This window comes from Centruroides vittatus, unplaced genomic scaffold (assembly GCF_030686945.1).
Source record: "Centruroides vittatus isolate TY-2023 unplaced genomic scaffold, ASM3068694v2 contig_1168, whole genome shotgun sequence".
NCBI lineage: Eukaryota > Metazoa > Arthropoda > Arachnida > Scorpiones > Buthidae > Centruroides > Centruroides vittatus.
This window is the reverse complement of record NW_027120749.1, coordinates 5572035-5591822: the sequence shown is the minus strand read 5'-3', so window position 1 is coordinate 5591822 and position 19788 is coordinate 5572035. Positions and strand designations below refer to the sequence as shown.

At 31.0% G+C, this 19788-nt stretch overlaps 1 protein-coding gene across 2 annotated transcripts in view; it reads left to right on the top strand.

Annotated features, from left to right (window-relative positions):
• The window catches only part of LOC136982435 (major facilitator superfamily domain-containing protein 10-like), a 50066-nt gene extending 38939 nt beyond the window's left edge, over positions 1–11127 (top strand). Inside the window, exons 8-13 of one of the 2 annotated variants that reach the window (XM_067278924.1) lie at positions 1923–2034; positions 2129–2184; positions 9181–9233; positions 9364–9454; positions 9570–9707; positions 10367–11127. In XM_067278924.1, the coding sequence (XP_067135025.1) occupies positions 1923–2034; positions 2129–2184; positions 9181–9233; positions 9364–9454; positions 9570–9707; positions 10367–10488 (572 nt within the window). In that variant the 3' untranslated portion in view covers positions 10489–11127. Of the gene's footprint in view, positions 1–1922; positions 2035–2128; positions 2185–9180; positions 9234–9363; positions 9455–9549; positions 9708–10366 lie in introns of those variants that run through there. The other variant, XM_067278929.1, reaches the window with a different exon arrangement.
• The last annotated feature ends 8661 nt before the right edge of the window (positions 11128–19788 follow it).

The following is a 19788-nucleotide window of genomic DNA, read 5'->3' as shown; positions in this document are numbered from 1 at the left end:
CCTCTTCCATTGCTCAGAATTCTGGAACTCATCTGACAATTGTCATTAATTTAGTTTGTGTTTACTAATTGTGTCATTAATTGTGTTTTGTGGTCCAGTTGCTAAGACTTACAATTGATACAAACTTTCAAAGATTCCAGTATTTTGGACATTTCTCTCATTGATTTCAGTTATGATTAAAATATTTAAATAAACTAAAGTGCCAAAAAATTAGAGACACCTACCTAATAACATGTAGCTCCTCCCCGAGTGTGAATGACAGTGGCTACACAATGTGCCATAGACTCTGCAAGTATCTGAGTTGTTGCACAGATATTTTAATCCAAACATGTTCAATGGTTCTCTATAATTCAGTTGCATTTGTTGGTTAGTTCTACAAGGCATCAAGTAATGTTTGTACGTGTTCCATAAATGCTCTGCGGGGTTTAAGTCTGGAAATCAAGGTGGTCAAGGGAGTAGTTGAAAATCTATCAAGTGTTCTCAAACCACCTGTGCCCTGTGGAGAGTAGTATTATCCTGCTGGTACAAATCATTACCTTTGGGAAACATAGCAAGCATAAAGGTGCAAAATGTCTGTCACAAGATTGGTATTTGCTGCACCTATCAAAGTCAATTGCAGTATCACTATTAATCTCTGTTCAGGCCAATAGAACACACTCCAAACCAGGACAGAGCTGTCACCAGCTTGCACAACACCTTGATGACACAATGGATTTGTGGCTTCATGTGGTTGCTGCCACAAATGAACACGTCTGTCAGCTCAAAAAAGCCGAAAACAAGATTCATCTGACCGCAACATTGCACCAGTCATCCATTGTCCAATTTTGATGTTCTTTGGCTCAGGTGAGACACATTGCCTGATGTCTGGGTGTTAGTAGTGATACCAGAGTGGGTTGGTAACTACCAAACCCCAAAGAATGCAATGTACAAGGTACAGTGCATTGACTGATGGCAGCACCTCTGTTGAAGTCTGATATGATTTGGTGCCAAGTTGATCTTCATTCCATGGTTACTAACCTGGTTAGCTGCTGGCAGTCCTGTTCTTGCATCAGCCATGGGTGCCCAAACTGTGCAAATGCTGCTGAAGGCTGACTAAAATTTAAGTATTCCTGGTAAAACCTTGAAACTGTTGCATGAGAAAACCCAAGAGGACTGTCCACCTCACTGACAGAGTGACCCATTCTTCTTGCTCCAACAATCTGTCCATGATCAAATGGAAATAAATCCTTTACAAGGCTTATTGCTACTCTAACCAAGCTGACACATAACCAATAAGTATCATACCTATTGGTGTCAAATGCAAATGTTTCAGCTAAAAGCATTTTTCCTGTAGGTGGAAGGTAACAACATTACATGTGCTGCTGTCTCTAATTTTTTAGCACTTCAGTTTATAAGTCATTGTCATTTAGCAACATCTTTGTGTTAGATGCAAAGAAGAAAGATTTGTTTTCTGCTGTCAAGAATTTAGTCATTCATTGGTTCTGATAGTTCTCACTAGATGTAACTATTTCAACAATGTATAACCTGAATTTTCTCAGCATTGTTACAAATCTACTGTAAAGCTATTCATTTTCTGAATACATTCCTGCCGTACATTGTTAAAATAACTTAAATTGTTGATGATAACCTATATATATTGATATGAATATTTTATAGCATGACAAAAAAATTACAATCTAAATTAATAATAATATTTCATTCTGAAAAAGAGGAAAATGTGTGATAAATCATATTGACTAGCCTAATAGTTTCTGATAAACAAAATATTTTAAATAATCTTTTTGTTAAAATTTTTTTTTGTTTATTAATAGGTTCTTTTTTAAGTTGTTTCTTTTATCTAAAATCATCTATTTAATTTTTTTGCATCCAAACAAATTTCCTAAAAGAACTAATTTACTGAGATAATAACTTTTGAATTTCAGATCTCAGGATATTACAAAATGTGGGCTTTATTTATTTTATATATTTATTATTATATTCTGGCTTGGAATATTCTCTTACATTTCTCACACATGTACGTTTTAATTATACAAGGTAAGTAATAAAATAAAATAAAATAAAATAATTTTAATACTTATATAGCTTATAAATTCAAGAAAAGCTTACATAAATTAAAATTATATTTTAGTATGCAACAAGGAAAATTATATTTTTTTAGTGGAATAATTATGATGATAGTACAAGGTAAGTTGTATTAACCTTTCATATGTTATAATATCATTTAAAGATATGAGACAGGATGAATTTATTCTGAATTTTATGATAAACTTTTAAAATAATTATTATAGAAAATTAAATCACTTTTTAAAATTTACCAATTATTCCTATATTAATATAAAATTATTTTAGCATAGCCATATAGTTTCAAATTGCCTTTGTTTGTATAGTTTGAAAAAGAAACTTATCTTACCAGAATGCAGTAATTGGTCAAATAGTATTTTGATAATATATAATAAAATATCTTATTTTTAAGATTCACTAGAGACAAATTTTACTGTACCTGCTTATATCCAAAATGAAAAATTAATGGCATCTTTCAAATTTGAGATTACTCACTTGTATTAAGAATAAGAATTAACAGAACTGCTAGCTGAGAAAAGATTTTCTCAAAATTAAAAATTGTTAAATATCTTCTCATTCACTAAGACAGCATTGGCATTTTTGTTTTGGATAAATTTCCAAATTGCTACAATTTTAGGAAGTTTCACTTAGTTTTGTAAGATTTGATGTATCCAATTTTATATTAATTTCATTCAGGTTTGGGTTGTTTAATATACTTACTAGTGTTTCTCATTTCCCGGTCTTTTGCTTGTCCCATGATTCCGGGATAAAAGTGAACTGTTTCCCGGGATAGAATTAATTATTTTTAAGATATACAAAATATCTTGAAATCAAATGATATAATTATTTTTTATTTTTTAAAGTAATTTAATATGTTCTGCAACTTCCAAAAATATCATATTAGTATTTCTGTGTAAGATATATTAAAAAAATATCTTACACAGCATATATATTAAAAATATATCTTTGAATTATGTCTAAATTTTCACAAACAGAAAAAATTTCTTAAAGTTTGCTGGACACTGCATACAACAATAACAACAAAAAAATGTTTTGAATTGAGTTGAAAATTTAAAAAAAGGAAGTTAGATCAAACTTCTAACTTAAAAAGTAATTTTTGTTTTAAAATAAAACATAATACAAATATTATTGTAAATTTTTATAATAAGATTTTAAAAAGCAAAGGTGGTCAGTACTCAATCACTTAATCTGGTTCTTATTTAACTAATGAAAAGCCTGCTACCAAGAATGCCCTTTCTGATTCAATTCACATGGGTGGAATCATCTTTAATGCATTTAAGAGAAGACAGATGTGTTTTTCACCTGTAGCCTGGAAGATTTCTAGTTCAATTTTGAGATTGTAGTACTTTTTTTGCTCTCTAGTATTCTTGATTTGTCTACCTCAGCTGCTTTAATAGAAACATCAAGCTTATAGCCCAATAATTCGGCAGTTTGTTTGTATTTAATAATCAGGTTTATGAAAAAAACTTAATACTTGCAGACTTCATACTTGTTTGTATCCTTGCCCAATTTGCACAACCTGGTGTTATGCAGTTATTGAAACTACTGGGCATGGTTAAAAATTAAGACAGCATAAGTGCAATTATTCCAGATATTACAGATACTGAAAAGTTAAGAATTTTCAGAGTCCTGCCACAAATAAGCTACATATTGATTATTGACCATTTATGACATGCCATAACGAGCAAAAATTTTAAAAACTAATAAGTAGGTTTAAAATTAATAAATACAAATGTATTCTGACAGTTTATGAGTTAATTATACTTTCTATGTGCAAAATTTCCTCAACTTTAACACAAAATAAGAAAAAAGTGAATTTTTAAGAAATATGCAGAATTTCCTGGGTTAAAAAAACAAGCGTGATCTCAAGATCCTGTTTGAGAAACCCTAATACTTACATATTAAACAACCCGTGTCTTTGAAAAAAACCGTTTTGTTTTATCTTAGATAAGCAAAATTATATTTCGGCTCTTTGTTTTTATCCATCATCATTGGTTTCATTGTTGATGATATATACTTAAGTTGATTGTCTTATTGAAATATCTGAAAGAGCTTTAACTTGGAGATTCCAATTGCAAAAAAAAAAACTGCAAATTGTACCTCAAAAATTGAAAGTGATATCTTTAACCTCGCTCAAATTGTTCGAATAATTCTTGCATCTTTGGCCACATTTCTCCCCCTTTTTTTAGATGAAATATCAGTGCAAATATCTCTTTTGTCCTATTGTTTTTTAGCCCTGTACTAAATTCTGGTAATGGTTAAACATATAACATCAAATTCAAGCTGATCTTTACTGATTGAACCATGTTTCCAATCTTGTATTGTAGTAACAACTGTGAAATTTTATTGTGCTGATTAGAGACCAGTTGCTTTGCTTTTTTGCTTCTACTATGTGAAGCAAATCCTTTGAAGCAATATTTTCCATATTACTGTCATAACAGGTCTACTTTTATTTGTTTCCATTTTTAGTTTTTTGAATAACAATGTCACAAAAAATAAGCAACTCCATGCACTGCTACCAATGTGATTTGGTAGAAATTTTTTTAAGATTAATAACAACCAATTAAAATGCATTGATTATTCATAAATATATGTAAGAAATAATGTAAATCTTATAACTAAGGTCTGGATTTTTGGGTGCAGTTTTAAAATGGATTGGGTGCTTTTTTCTCCGTTTTGGGTGTCAGTTTGGGTGCTTTTAAATGCTGTATTATTAAGACAAAAACCAACAAAATGTACTATATTTACAAACTACATAATTGTTTATTGCAATTTAGACATAAAGATGAGCATTGTATTTTACAACAGTAACCATTTCAATGTTCTTAAAAGTGAAGTTTTCTCGTTTGGAGGATAGAATGTCTTTACATAAGGAAAAAGATTTTTTTTTGTCAACCGAGACTAAGGGGACATGTTTCAGTTATACTCAGAATTCTAGTTCAGTGCAATCCAGAATATGTTTCAAATCGGGATTTTTTGATAAACTAGATTTGAGTTTGTCCAGGGCAAAACTGACCAGTACATCAAGCGCCTGACTTACAACATTCCACTGATCTGCATTTCAGTTCCACATCTTTCCAGCTCATTGATTTTATCCACCAATAACTTGTATGAATGCATGGAGTAGAGCTCTGTGGTCACTACTGGATGAGCAACCAGTTTCTCAACACTGTTGATGGCTGCAGAATCACCAGGAGGAAGTTTGTTGATAAGCGCATTAATTTTCTCAAAGTTCTCGCAGTAGAATACCACACTGTTTATTTAAGACCCCCAACAGATGACCAAATATTAGAGTTTGTTGAGTTTGTATTTTCAAGTTGATACATTTTGAACAATATTGGTTGTACATAGCACCTGGTCAGTGGTGCAATAAGAATGTTCAGCATGTACCGTTTTGTGGAATCAGTTGTTTCTTCCAGTATAAACACTACAGGATTATCTCCAACAACATCCAGGTGCCCTTATAAATATATGCTCGAAATCCCTCCTCTTTTGTTTACATTCTCTATGCTTTTCCAAACTCATGTCGCCTGATTTTCATTTCTTGGTGTTTCACATCAACCGAAATCACATAATCGCAAATGGAACAGCAAAGAACTTTTCCATCTGTGCATACGTCTTCAACTTATTTGCTAAAATGTTCAGTTTAGATGCGGACAATTTTGCCATTTTGTAATGTTGCCTACACCAAACAAAGGAAATTGGAACTGTTGTGCTCACAAGTCAGGGTAAGGTGACCTCAATACAGAATTTTCTAGATTGTTCTTTTCTTAGAAAAGAAAGCATGTGTTGCAGATTTTCAGTGAATCTGTTTACATTCTTAAAACAACTCTAAGGCTTAGTTATTTAGTCCAGAAAATTCTGCTTTACCCCCTTTTCTCTCAACAAAAGAAGAGAGTAAGCTAATTATCGTATTTTTTTCCTCCGCATACGTGGTCTGATTTAACAAATTTGTTTTTTCCCCTCAAGTGAATGAATAAAACCACCAAAAAAAGATAATTGTCAACATATTCTTTGAAAATGTAAAAAAGGGGGGAGTTGGGTGCAAAATATATAGTTTGGGTGCTAGTCACTGTTTTGGGACAGGTTTGCAATTTGGGTGCTAAAATTTGGCAATGCGTGGGCCTACTGCACTGAAACCAACTTAGTTTGTCTTTTTACACTTTGCCCCTTTCAAAAATCAAGTTGGTGAGGCACCCAAAAATCCAGACCTTACTTATAACTTATGACTTAATGTCTGATTTTAAGTGTCTGTTAAGAAAAGTTTTACTATATACAGTATATACAACAGAAAGTGAATGGAGTGGTGCAATAATACTGCTAATATGTACTGTACATGATATTGTCTGTATTAAATTTGTTTTATGTTGTAATGTGGACTGTATGATGGTCAGATGGCCAAGCAGTTAAAGTTTCAACTGCTAATCTGGGGATTCAAGTAGATTGTAAAACCTGAAAATTCATTTGATTCAATTACTTGACTGATTCTAAAAACTGGATAATTTAATAATTACAGTAATACCCCGAACTTACACAATAGGTGGGACCGAGCGATTACCACGTAAGTCGAATTCGTGTAAGTCGGGGTATAATTTCGCATATAAATACATACAAATTATTTTTAATTGGGGCCGGAGACTAAAGAAAACAATAATTTAGAAAAAAATGTTTAATAAAATCTTAGATAATACATATGTATAACAAATTATATTATTAAAATCATAAACTGAAGTTATTTTGATGTAGAAGGCTTCGTAAAATCTAACAAATTCGTCTGACAGCTCAAAGATTTTTTCTCCCGCAAAATTTCCTCGTAGTATGCTAATAATTTTTTTATTTCTCATTTTGTAGAAGAAATGCGCTCTTCGTTGGAGTCTATTTTCTAAAATTTGTAACCACTTTTCAATTGAACTCAGGCCTTTTGTCAAGTTTTCACAGCTTCAAGAATTTTTTCTTTACCTTTTATAATTGTTCTGACCGTTGATTCTGGTAGGTCAAACTTCTTTGCCAATTCACAAATTTTCATTTTTGTATCGAAGTCTTTAATAATGTTATCTTTACATTCCAAAGATAAAGTGTTTCTTTTCTTGTTTGATGCAGAAGAATCAGTTCTACTTTGTTTGGATGACATAGTAGAGTCTCTCAAGTCTCCATAGATATAACAAACACAGAAATAAATAACACAAAATAAATTGTAGCTATGTGTCGATTCCGCACGACATGTCCGAACATGTAAGCTGAACAATAGTGTGGAGGGAGTGAGTAATCAAGAGTTGCGTGGCGCTCAAATAAAAGACGAATTGACGAGATTTGAAAATCACATAACTCCAGGTTTGTGTAAGTCAGGGTAGCGTAAGTCGAGGTATTACTGTATATTACATGTAATGCATTGTGTGATCAAAAGGGAGTAATTCTCATGACTTTTAATAAAAAAGAGAAAAATTGAAAATGACACATATTTAAGTTAATGATAATATTTATGACGTCAAACTATAATACAACAAGAATAAATATGAGCAAGAAAACTTAATACTAATAAAAATATATATCAAACTATTTAAAATGCCAAATAAAATAAAATAATTAGGTACAAAAAAAACAAACAATAAAAGATTTTTCCCAATTCGAGACTTAAAACTAACTTGTGTAATTTTTTTTTTTTTTTTGAGTTAATATCTCTTACAAGTTAAGCACCTAACCATCACCAAAAGAATGCCAAAAAATTCTCTATCCAGGAGTAGATCACCTCCTGATACTTGAACTCTTCAACCTTGCTTTTGAGAGCTTCATCTCATCTGTTGAATTGGTGTGTCATCTTTTATCTGGCTTATGATGATGTTACAAAGTATAGATCTGCATTATCCTATTTACATACTTGCACACTAACAATTTCATTTCTTCTTTTTCAAACAGTCTTTTTCTACTTTTTCCAATTTATGTTAATCTTTTCAAAAGTCAAACTTTTTCCATTTTATTACATTCTGGTTCAGTGAATTATTTCCGAGATCAGAGCCTTATTTCTGAGATAATTTTTAGTTTAATTTTGAATTTAGGAATTTCTTTGGGATTTTGGGAGTTTCCATCCTTAAAACATAATAAAATCTTTCTGAAAAAGAAAATGGTAATAATAAGTAAGAATAACAGTTGGACTTTGACTCCTTACATACATCCATACTATAACGAAAACAGATTTTGATTTCAAAAAGCAGTTGATTCTATTAACTGATGATTCTATGAAGAGTGTGACTTAAGATATTATAATGAATATTGGAAGTTTGTTTAATTTATTTGGGAAGAGTTTAATTTTAATTTGTAAAGGTATATATATTTAATTTAATTTTATTTTTATAAATATGATGCATATTTAAAGAAACTGTCATCATGTTTCATGTTATATGGTGTAATTTAATATCATATTAAATATGCTGGCATATTTTATCTACAGTTATGAAAGATAATGTGTTTAGCTGACTGAGTATATTTTTGTATTAATATGACTATTTATTTTGGCTCTGGAAAATGAGTTCCTACAGGTTAAAAATATTGAAGATTTTATGTTTTTGATATTATTTGCTCCAAATAAAATAAACAAGTTTTTAAATAAGATATTTAAAGATGTATGCCACTACATACAAAAATGTTCAAATGTTTTGTGGTTTAATTTCAGAAACTAACTAAAAACAGCTTAGTATAATTTTTAATTATACTAAGATATAAAATTTAAATAATAAGAAAAGCTTAAAAGAAGTAATTTTGTTGAATTTATAATATAAAAATCTCTATTCAGAAAAAAATATTTAAATATAAAAAGCACTAAGATATATTAGCTTAAAGTTAAAATTGTTTGAACAGGGAAGCATCATTTGAACTCTAGGTAAATTTCTCTTCAGTTTAACTTCAAATGTTTCAGAGTTTGAATTAATATTCAAACTCTGAAACATTTGAAATATTAATGTTATTTGAAGTATAAGGTACTATCGTAATTATTTATTATTAATTTATATAAGTAAATTATTTGTTGTTATGTGTATAATGCAGAATGTTGACTGAAGGGACAGAATATTTGAAAACACTCAATATTTAATTTTTCATATGTAGGTGGATATGTAAGAAGAATTAGTTCTGGAAATGAATCAAAAACAGCAGTAATAGTGAGTAATTTTTGATAACTTTAAACAAAATATAAAATGATAATATATAAATTTATATTTTTACAAGCAAAAAATTTAATCTTTTTTTATTATTATTATTTATAAATGTTGAATATTTTATAATTTTTAGGGTCTGATGTCAATTATTCCTTCATTTATAATCATTGGAATTGCTCCAAATCAAGCAATATTATATTTGGGATTAGCAATTTATTCATTTGGTAATACTTTGCATATTATTTTATTTAAATAATATGAAATGTTTTATGTTTGTTATTGTAAATTCATCTCTTTCATTTTTATTAACTTAATATAGATTCTCTTAAAATATTTTAGCATCTGCAACAGTTGTTCCATGTTTAACAGCTATTGTTTCTTCTTATGGATCAGCTGATCAAAAGGGAGTTATCTTGGGTATATTTCGATCATTAGGTGCTTTAGCAAGAGGTATTGGACCTCTTATTTCAGCATCAGGTAATATTTTAGTGGTAATCTTTTACTGTTATTAAATTTTAATTTTAAATATGCTCAAGAAGACTTTAATGATTTTTATATTATTTTAAAGAACTGAATTTATTTAAGTATTAGATACTCATGAAAGATACAACTAATATTAAATACTAAAAAATTATTTTACTTCAGATGCAGTGCCGTCTTTAGAGGAGGGCCCCAAGGTTGTAGGGGCCCCTGAATCCGAAAGTAATAAAGTTACAAGGAAAACAAATAGGTTACTTGAAATGAAGAAACCATTAATAATATGATTGAAATTACTCCTCCAACACGTAGTGTGAAGTGTTGAGTACAGGGTGAAAAATCTCACTGGTTAAAAAAAAAAAACAAAAAAAAAGTCAACAGATTTTCTGGGGTATGTTAAAAAGGGTGATAGCACGATATCTGTAACCAGTCTCACCCGTGTTAGCTACACCAGCGACCCCTAGGTCTGTAATCTAGTATTGATTCTGTTTCTTCATGGGGGAGCCCCCAACATTCTTCTGGTCCAGGGCCCCTTACGTTCTAAAGACGGCACTGTTCAGATGACTAAATTTTATTTTTATTTTATAGATTTTCTTTACTATTCTTGTTTTATGTCTTTTTTAAATTATAAATTAAATACCAGTAATTAATATTTTCAGCATTTTGGTTATTTGGTCCAGTATTGTGTTATTGTAGTGGAAGTTTACTTTTGATTATACCGTTTCTGTTGATGATGAGAACATCTCGACTATTGACTCAAGAGAAGATAAAAAGCAACTAATATTTATTCTGATATAATTTTCTAAATATTTACAATTCATCACATTGTATTTTAAACTAAAATGAATTTATAAAACTTTAGCTATAGTTTCTTATTATCATGAATAGAATTGCTCAAATTTACATAAAAAGTTTTATAACTGATATTTCTATATAATGCTTGTTTAGAAAAAATTAGAATTTAATGGGATAATTAAAGTGTGAACAATATACAAATTCTTCACAATCTAATTATATTATTTGTTTTTGTGATTTGAGAAAGTCAAACTAATTAACAATCTAAATTGTTGAAAGAGAGACAATTAACTGCCATGAGATCAATTTAAACTATCAAATTTTGATAAATATTTTAAAACTTGGATATTAATTAAAAATCATCTGGCATTTCAATTTTTGATGATTTGGATTGTTAATTAGCATCTTTAATGGACTTTTCCCCATAATTCAAGTATTCTGTAAGTTTTTAAAACTCATTTTTTATATATTGAGATATTATTGTGATATTAGTAATGCTTGTTTTACTAATAATTAGTTTGGCAATAACATTGCCAAACTAATCATTAGTAAAACAAGCAGTACAATTTGTTAAAAACCCATATTTTCATATAAATAAAAATATGAAATGTTTGAAAATTTAAATTTATATCTTGACTCATATTTTTACACTTAATATTTTTAATATAGTTTATTTATTTATTTATTTAATAAATAAAAGTTATGCAAAGATTGAAAATAATTGACTGAATTTTCAATCTCTACTTTGAATTTAGAAAATCTCTTAAAATCTCTTAATATCTTTATCAATACAGTAGAGCGTTGTTTATCCAAATCAATTGGAGACTGGGGTTGTTCGGATAACTTATTTTTTGGATAACCGATTATGTACAAAAAAATATATTAACCTATCCCATGTTGAAATTTTTCTCCATTTTTGTCACTTTGCATTGAATTTTCATTGATTTTAAGCCTAACGAAAATTTTTATAATAATAATTGAGGCTATTGTATCGTTAAAACTTATTTCTTTATTTTGCACAAACAAAATAAATATATTGAAAAATATAAAAACAAAAAAAATTATACTTTAGAAGTTAATCTAGTATCAAAAACATTCGATTCAGCATGACACAGTCCAAAAGCTTTCGGTTAACCGACGTTTCGGTTGATCAGCTTTCAGATAAACGACGCTCTACTGTACTTTCAAGAAATAAAGTATTTGTATTTCATATTATTATATAATTGAGAAGCATTCATTTAATATATACTTCTCCTTAATTATTGTGTTTGAATAAAATATATACTTTATAATGATTGTTATCACATACTTGCCAACCTTATATTATAGTTGAGGTTGATTTGATAGCTAGGAAAGTCTAATTTTGGAATGCAAAAGACTGAGAAATAAAAAAACAATTTATAGAAAAATTGCCTGTGAAATTATTTGTAGCACTTTTTAAGCATTTATTCAATTTTCATTTTTATTATAACAGTAATACGTTTACAATATTTGCTTTTCCTAAAAACAAATTATTATTAGTAAAAATTTTAATACAGAGTAATAGTACATTATACATAATAAATATTATATAAAAAGTTCAGACATAGCTAAATTTTAGTAAACAGGTCCAGTAAAGCATTATAGCTTCATGATGCCTAGGCAAATTTGAATTAGGAGGCCTCATGTAAAGTGTTGACTTTAGACAATTTTTCTTTGGGGGAATTTTTTGGGGAAATATTTTATTATAAAAGACTGGTTTGGACCCACTGTTGGTGGATAGAAACCAATCTTTTATGAGAAAATATTGGACCCAGGCACAGGGCCGGATTTACCAATCCAGGGGCCCTGGGCACAAATTCGGTGGGGGTCCCCCCTTTAAGAGTAGGCAAATTTGATGATTTAGAGAATTTACACAAAATACTGTACTCTCAATTAGATTTGAACTAGGAAGTTGTAAATTTCATTTAAAAATAAGGTTATTGTAAACATACATATATTTTATTGTGTAAAACTAATTATTTTAATTTAACTGAAAAATACCTATGTGAAATTTTTTCCCGAAATTTTCCGATGTTTCATAGGTTTTTTTCCCGGGTTTGGTTTTCTCTGCCTGTTGCCCTCATGATTAGGCCACACTAGGCTGTCGCGGTAATAGAAAAAAAATTATGTTTAAACATAATTTTTTTTAGTTTTGTGGGGGCCCCTATTTTGTGGGGGCCCTGGGCATAGGCCCCAAATGCCCTTATGTAAATCCGGCCCTACCCAGGCAACTGTCCTTTTGCTTATAGGATAATGTGCCACTAAACCAATTAACCAAGAACACCAGATTTAGTGTTAAAAACACTGAATTAATAACATTGATTATTCTTTGGGTGTTTTACTTTTTTTTGTCCTGAGGGCACTCAGAAAGCCCTCTTATCAAGCTTGATATATCCAAGATGAACCACCCCAAAATTCCTGGGGATTTTTGACCCATTGAGATTTGTTCCTGGGTTTGTCAGAATGGTAGGCTCACACTTAACCACTCAGCCATTCATCTGTCATCAATACCAGGCATTCTATTGTCAAGATGGTGGTGGAGTTAAGAAAGAACTCAATTTATTCTTTTAAAAAATTATAAATATAATTTTTAGTCCTCTACATACCAGGTTGAATTATTTACACTATATATGTAACTTATAAGATAAAACGATTGTTATCTATTTTTCCTTTCCAGCTCTTTATCTGAGGCTAAGCTATTTATATCAATGGTAAACAATTTTTAAAATAAAATATAAAAATCCTTACTTATACTATTGTATTCATTTCTCTTACACATGCATTTCAATGTCAAGATCCTCTTCAGTATAATATTATTTTAGTTTTACAATATCCTCTGCAAAGGTCCAATGAAGTGATGTACCTAGCCTTGGCTACACGGTAATGAGCTCGGTGGGGGTACCACTGGGTAGCAGTTGGGCATCATTCAGCATTTAGATGTTGGTAATCTACGCATAACCAAATTCCTCCCTTCCTTTTGACCACACAGACAATAGGGTGAACATACTTCGACATATTAGGCTGGATCAACCCTGCTCCTAACAATTCTTCTATAGTTTCTGTAATGCCAAAGAGGTCCAATAAGGTGCAAACCGTTTTGGCATCCACCCTTCCCTCAGAATTGTTTTGTGTGTTATTATGTTTGTTGTCCCTGGCTTACTCCCAAACACTGAATGGTACTCCTCCAATATATTGCGAAGAACATTCTACGCTGCCGCAGGGAGATGTGGAGGGACTTCACTAACTTCCCTGTTTCCATGCTCTTGATCATTTGACTGCTGTGTCAAAGGGGCTTCTACTACCTGCCCAAAGTCGATATCTGAGTCAAATATTACACCGATGGCACAGATCTGATTGTGGTACTTCCAAAGCCTATCTACATGGACCCATTTTGTCTTTCCATCTAACTTCACCTTATACCTACCTTCGTGTTCCCGTTTTTCTATTATGGCAGACCCCCCAACAGTCATCCAATTTGTTATCTGGATGAGTCTTCCTAATCAAGACCATATCTCCTATCCAAAACAACTTGGACAACCCTTAAGTTATAGTGGCAGCATCAGCATCGGATTTAACAATCAGAGGCTCATGGGCACAAATAAGGTGGGGGCCCCCCTTTAAGAGTAGGCAAATTTGATGATTTAGAAAATTTATACAAAATACTATACTTAAAAAAATATGTTTTCAAAAATTTTACTTTTGAGTATTAAACACAAGACTGTGTTACTTATTAAACACTTGGCTTTTTCCACTTTTATTTAGTTGATATGGGTATGGGTACATTTACTCGTTTTGGGCATTTTGTCCCTCTTCAGTCAAGGTTAATTCCTTGTACACAAGGGCGCGTGTATACAGCACAAGTTCAAATATGCAGAATGATAAAATGACTGCAACAACTGTATAAAATCCATGTTCAATTTGAAATAAACGTAATAAATTCCTTATCTTCTTATTGAATGCAATGAATATACTGATGAACTTCATTCTAGTTTCATCTTGATACAACACAAATTTGAGAAACACTTTCATTACATCTTCTACAAAATTTTACTTATTATTGTAAAGGTGTTAAACCTTTACAATAATAAGTAAAATTTTTGAACTTGAAGCTTAAAACATTCTTATAAATTCATATAAAATTTAATTAAATAACACTTTATTTTATAAAATATAGACAATATACGTTAAACGTAATACAGTACATTTAAATTAAATAAAGCAAACTTATAAAAATTACATAAAACATTTTCGTGCTTTTTTTATCTGGAAGTTAACTTTACACCAGTCAAATTTATATATATGCAGTAGTTAAGTATATAGTAAAAAAAAAGAAAAAAATAATGTTTAAACATAGTTTTGTGGGTCCCTGTGCACCGGCCCCAAATGCCCTTATGTAAATCCAGCACTGGGCAGCATACAGCTTCTGTTTAACATCAGCCTGTTCTGCCGCGATCTTACTAACTGCACTTAATAAAAGCAGTTAATCAAGCACATCAAAGCAATTAGTAAGAACTGCTTTGATGTGCTCAACTAACTTCCCTACATATTCCGTAGTCTTAGTGTTAAGACTGTTGGGAGGAGTTACTTTCCCTGTCCACATCCTTTCCAAGATTGCTAGTGGTCTCACAGGCACTCTCCCATATAACATCTTGAAGGGTGATACGAGTATACCAGTAGTCTCATGCGGCACTTCCCTATATTCCCAAAACAAGAAGGAAATGAATTTATCCCAATCCCTTCTTTTATCTGATATCATGTGGCTGAGCATGTTCTTAAATGTCTGATTCCACCTCTTGATACTCTCGTTTCTCTGTGGATGTTCTGGGGTAGAGAACCTAATGCACACTCCTAGCATTTTGGTCATTTCTCACATTAGTCCAGCTGTAAAATTAGTCCCTTGATTGCAACAGATAAGCTCGGGAAAACCAGTACATATGAAAACTTGCAAGAGGGCTGAACAGATTAGAACAGAATTTTTAGATCTGTTGGCTAGCCAATCCAGAATTGAGCTGAGCTTTCTATTGCATCTGCCTTGGTTGGCATACCTGACTCGACTTGTCCAGGATGACTTGCCAACTGATCCTTTCCAGAAAATGTGTTCTGACAAGTGAAAACTTGACTTAGCTTGTCACTACATGATAGGTCTCCTTGACACTTAGCGTTGGATAAAGAGTCAGAAAGAAAAATGTAGAGAACAATTGCTCTATCTTATAACATATATACCAGGTGTATAAGCTTAAATCCACTGTTTTTTAGTCAGAAAAATGCATGTTTTTTTCATAGAAAGCAAAAACAAATTTATTCAAAGTACTTCCCTCACTACTGACATATTTTTCCATCTCTCAGGCAATGTGTGGATACCCGCCAAAAAAATTCCCTCTCTTTCGAAGCAAACCACTCAAGTCATTTTTGGACATCTTCGTAAGAATCAAAGAGCCACTCAGTGAGTGTGTGGCTTATCAACAAAAACAGGTGATAGTCAGAACGGGCCAGGTCTGGTAAATAAGCAGGATGAGATATCACCTCCCAGTTGAGTGTCTCCAAGTAGTTTTGGACCAATGTTGACGCGTGCGATGGTGCATTGTCATGGAAGAAAATCAGCTTGTCATGTCTTTGCTGATAATCCGGCCTTTTTTCATGTAGGGCATGATGCAATTTGATCAGTTGTTGGTGGTAGCGGTGGGCATTGACAGTTTCACCAGGTTTCAACAGCTCATAGTAAATGATACCCTGCTGATCCCACCAAACGCACAGCATCGTCTTCTGTCCAAAGTGATTTGGTCTTGGGGAAGATGTTGATGGTTTTCCTGGATCAACCCATAATTTCTTGCATTTAGGATTCTTGAAATATATCCACTTTTCATTGCCAGTTACAATCCAGTGCAGAAACGACTTTCTTTTTTGTCTGACGAGTAAGATTTTGCATGTGTTTTGGCATCGCTCCATCTGCCTATTGTTCAATTCATGCAGCACCCATTTTCCGATCTTTTGAATCTTTCCCATGGAATGTAGACTCATGGAAATGGCTGGTTGAGTAACACCCAATTGCTCAGCAAGCATTTTTTGCAATTGGGTATCATCTTTGCCCAAAAGAACCTGCAATTGATGGTCCTCAACCTTCCTGGGGGGATTTTCACATTTCTTGTCGCTCAGGTTAAAATTGCCATCTTTGAACTGATGAAACCAATCTCTGCACGTGGTTTCTGATAAAGTGTTATCACCATAGGCTTCCACAAGCATTCAATGTGCTTTGGCAGCCAATTTCTTCAAATTGAAGCAGAAAAGTAGAGCTTGCTGCATATGCTCTTTTTCTGGCACAAAACTAGACACGGTTACTAAAGGAAAAATGTATGTTGTTGTATGACATTGCTGATGATGTGCACCAATTAATGTTGACAGATGTCAAAATCATCAAAAAAAAAGTATGGCATCTCCATAGTAGCTTAATACGCTCACTTACGCCATCTATTAGCAAACAGCAGATTTAAGCTTATACACCTGGTAATGTAAATGAGCTATTATTTATTTTGACATTATCACAATGCTAGACTGTAATTTTTTGCACAATGTTCTCAATTTTAGTAGTGTCTTGGCCCTGTACATCATACTTTTCCTGTTAACAATAGTCATGCTGGTCATGTATCTAACTCCCTTCAGGAGAAAAATTTTGAACTGAAATAATGGGACTTCTGGTCAAAACCAGAAGTTTTTATAAAGGTAATTGGGGCCTCCTGTCCCTAAGCTTTCCAAATCTGATCTTGGTTTTCATTTATCTGTTTTTGAGATTAAGGAAGCAATTTTTGAAAATTGCAGCCAAAGAACAGTGTTGCCAGACTTTCAGATTGGCTTAATTGCACCAAAGAATGGAAGACCTTCTACAGGTACTCCTCTACTTACAATAAAATCTCAAGAACATAACCTGTTTGTAAGTCTAAAACTAACCTAAAAAGTACATTTTTACACAGAATAATCATTTATTGTTAGTGTTTGAACCTTCAATGTACTTAATAGAATATTTTATGCTTGTTTACCCACTCACTACTGCTTAGTAGCAGATGTTTCAGACATGATTTTTTTCTCCACCTAGCATACTTAGTTTTATATTGTCCAGTTTAGTTTCCATGGTAATAAGGAAACACTTCTTGCATTTATCTCCACTGCTAGATTTACTATTACATTTTAGATGCAGTTTTGAAATGCTGTTTATAATAATTGCAAACAGTAGTGAATAATGCTGTTATACCATCATTACCAACTTCAATACCACCTCACGAGCAGCAATGGAACCTCAGAATTCACATGAAAATGACATACATAATAGAAATAAACCCACATTAATTATTTATTAAAAATTTATTATTTATTACTGGCCAAAGACTAACTTCAAGGCAAACTTTGAAGTTAGTCTTTGGCCAGTAATAAATAATAATTTTTTTTCCTGCTGTTCATAGGGTGCTGAACAGTAGAACTTCAGAATTTAAATTTTAGATGTACAGTCAAATTGTTCGTAAGAAGGGGAGCTACCTGTATATCTACCACATTTTGAGACAAAGTTTCTTACATGACAATTTTAGAAATTTTGAAAAAATTTATTTTCTTAATTTAATCAAAAATTTAAAACTTTCATTGAAATTCTCATGCATCTGACAACACCAAATTCAAAAAAAAAAAAAAAAAAAGGTAATGTTAGTGTGGAAAATTTCTAAAAACCATTCTACAGATAAACTTGGGATTTTTAGTATTGGTCATAAATCCATGTTTGTGAAGACAATACATTAAAGATGTTATCTCAAAAGAGCAGAGAATTTCTCACCCAGGCTGACAACTGCTTCTAAAGACAGATTCTCAGCCTGAAAGATGGAGAGTTGACAATTATTTTAACTATGTTATCATATATACTCATATACAGAAAGTATCAAAGCAAGTATAGAAAATGATTTTCTGAGAAAATAAATAGATCAAGTTTTTTTTAACTTAATGAAACAATTCAAATAATTTTCCTTTATTTTTAGACATTTCAATGCAGTTTAATTTAAGTCATTTTGTTGTTGGTCTAATATCTATTTGGGCATTCAAATTCTTGAAAGTGTTACCATATATTGAGTATAATTTCTTCATATTCGAAAGGCCTTACAATAAGTTCTGAAATTTTACAAATAGGTTTTGATTTTGTCTCCAACACACAAGCAAAATTCTATTGATTGGATGAAAGTTTTAAAACAATTTCTTAATAGTTTCTGCAATGTGATTGTTGTTCAGTTTTATGCAAGTATAAAGTGAAATATTCAGAAAACTCTAAATTAATATTTCATGTGGTAAAAACGTCACTCTTCTAGGTTTATTTCTTAATAAAATTGTTTGAAATATATTTGTTTTTCTTGAAGATTATTTATATAAAAACTTTTAAATGCAGTTTTTATTACTTTCCTGGCTCTGCTATACTTTTCCTCTGTTATATATAACAATCAGTCAAAAAATGAGCCACCAAGATTTTTGTTTTTGCACTCAAGAATTGTCAAGAATTGCAAAAAAAAATATATATATATATATATATTTTTTCTGTATGTATGGATGTTAGTGTTTGTGTGGTTCCATGTTTTTTGTCACCCTCTTTGAAGCTTAATAACTTCTGTTTTTTTTTGTTGAAAATTACTGAAATTTTGCAGGGGTTTGTGTACTAGCAGTATTGATGCTATTAAATTTTGGTGGTTAAAGATGGGGGTGGGGAGATAGAGCAGGTTGTGTGTCATATTTTGAGTAGGGTCAGACTTAATGACAATTTTACTTGTTATTAGTATTTACAATTTTTTATAAAACATATTTCTACTCTCAAATTTAAGCATTTTGCCATTTTATAATATTTTATTAAAAGACTTTTAATGTTTTTAATTATTGTAACAGATGGTGCCAGCAACTTGTTTCTGGATTTTTTAAAAAATGTTTTAATTTTTATTTTATTAATTAAAATTATACAGTCTTAAATATAAAAATTATTTTGTTAAAATATTGAATTTTTTAAATGGGAATATTCATTTTATTTATTTGAGAAAAAGTTTTTAAGATGTAATAAATCTTACTTGAACACGTCTCCAAAGAGTGTTCAATAAAATAAATATACTGTATTATAAATTAAAGCTTTAATTTATAAAAGTCTTTGAATATTTTAACAATCTTTTATGAACTGTTTTCTTTATAGTGAAGATTTATACTTGTTATAAAAATGATTTAACAGCAATTTATTTTTTTTGAAGATTTCTTTTATTTT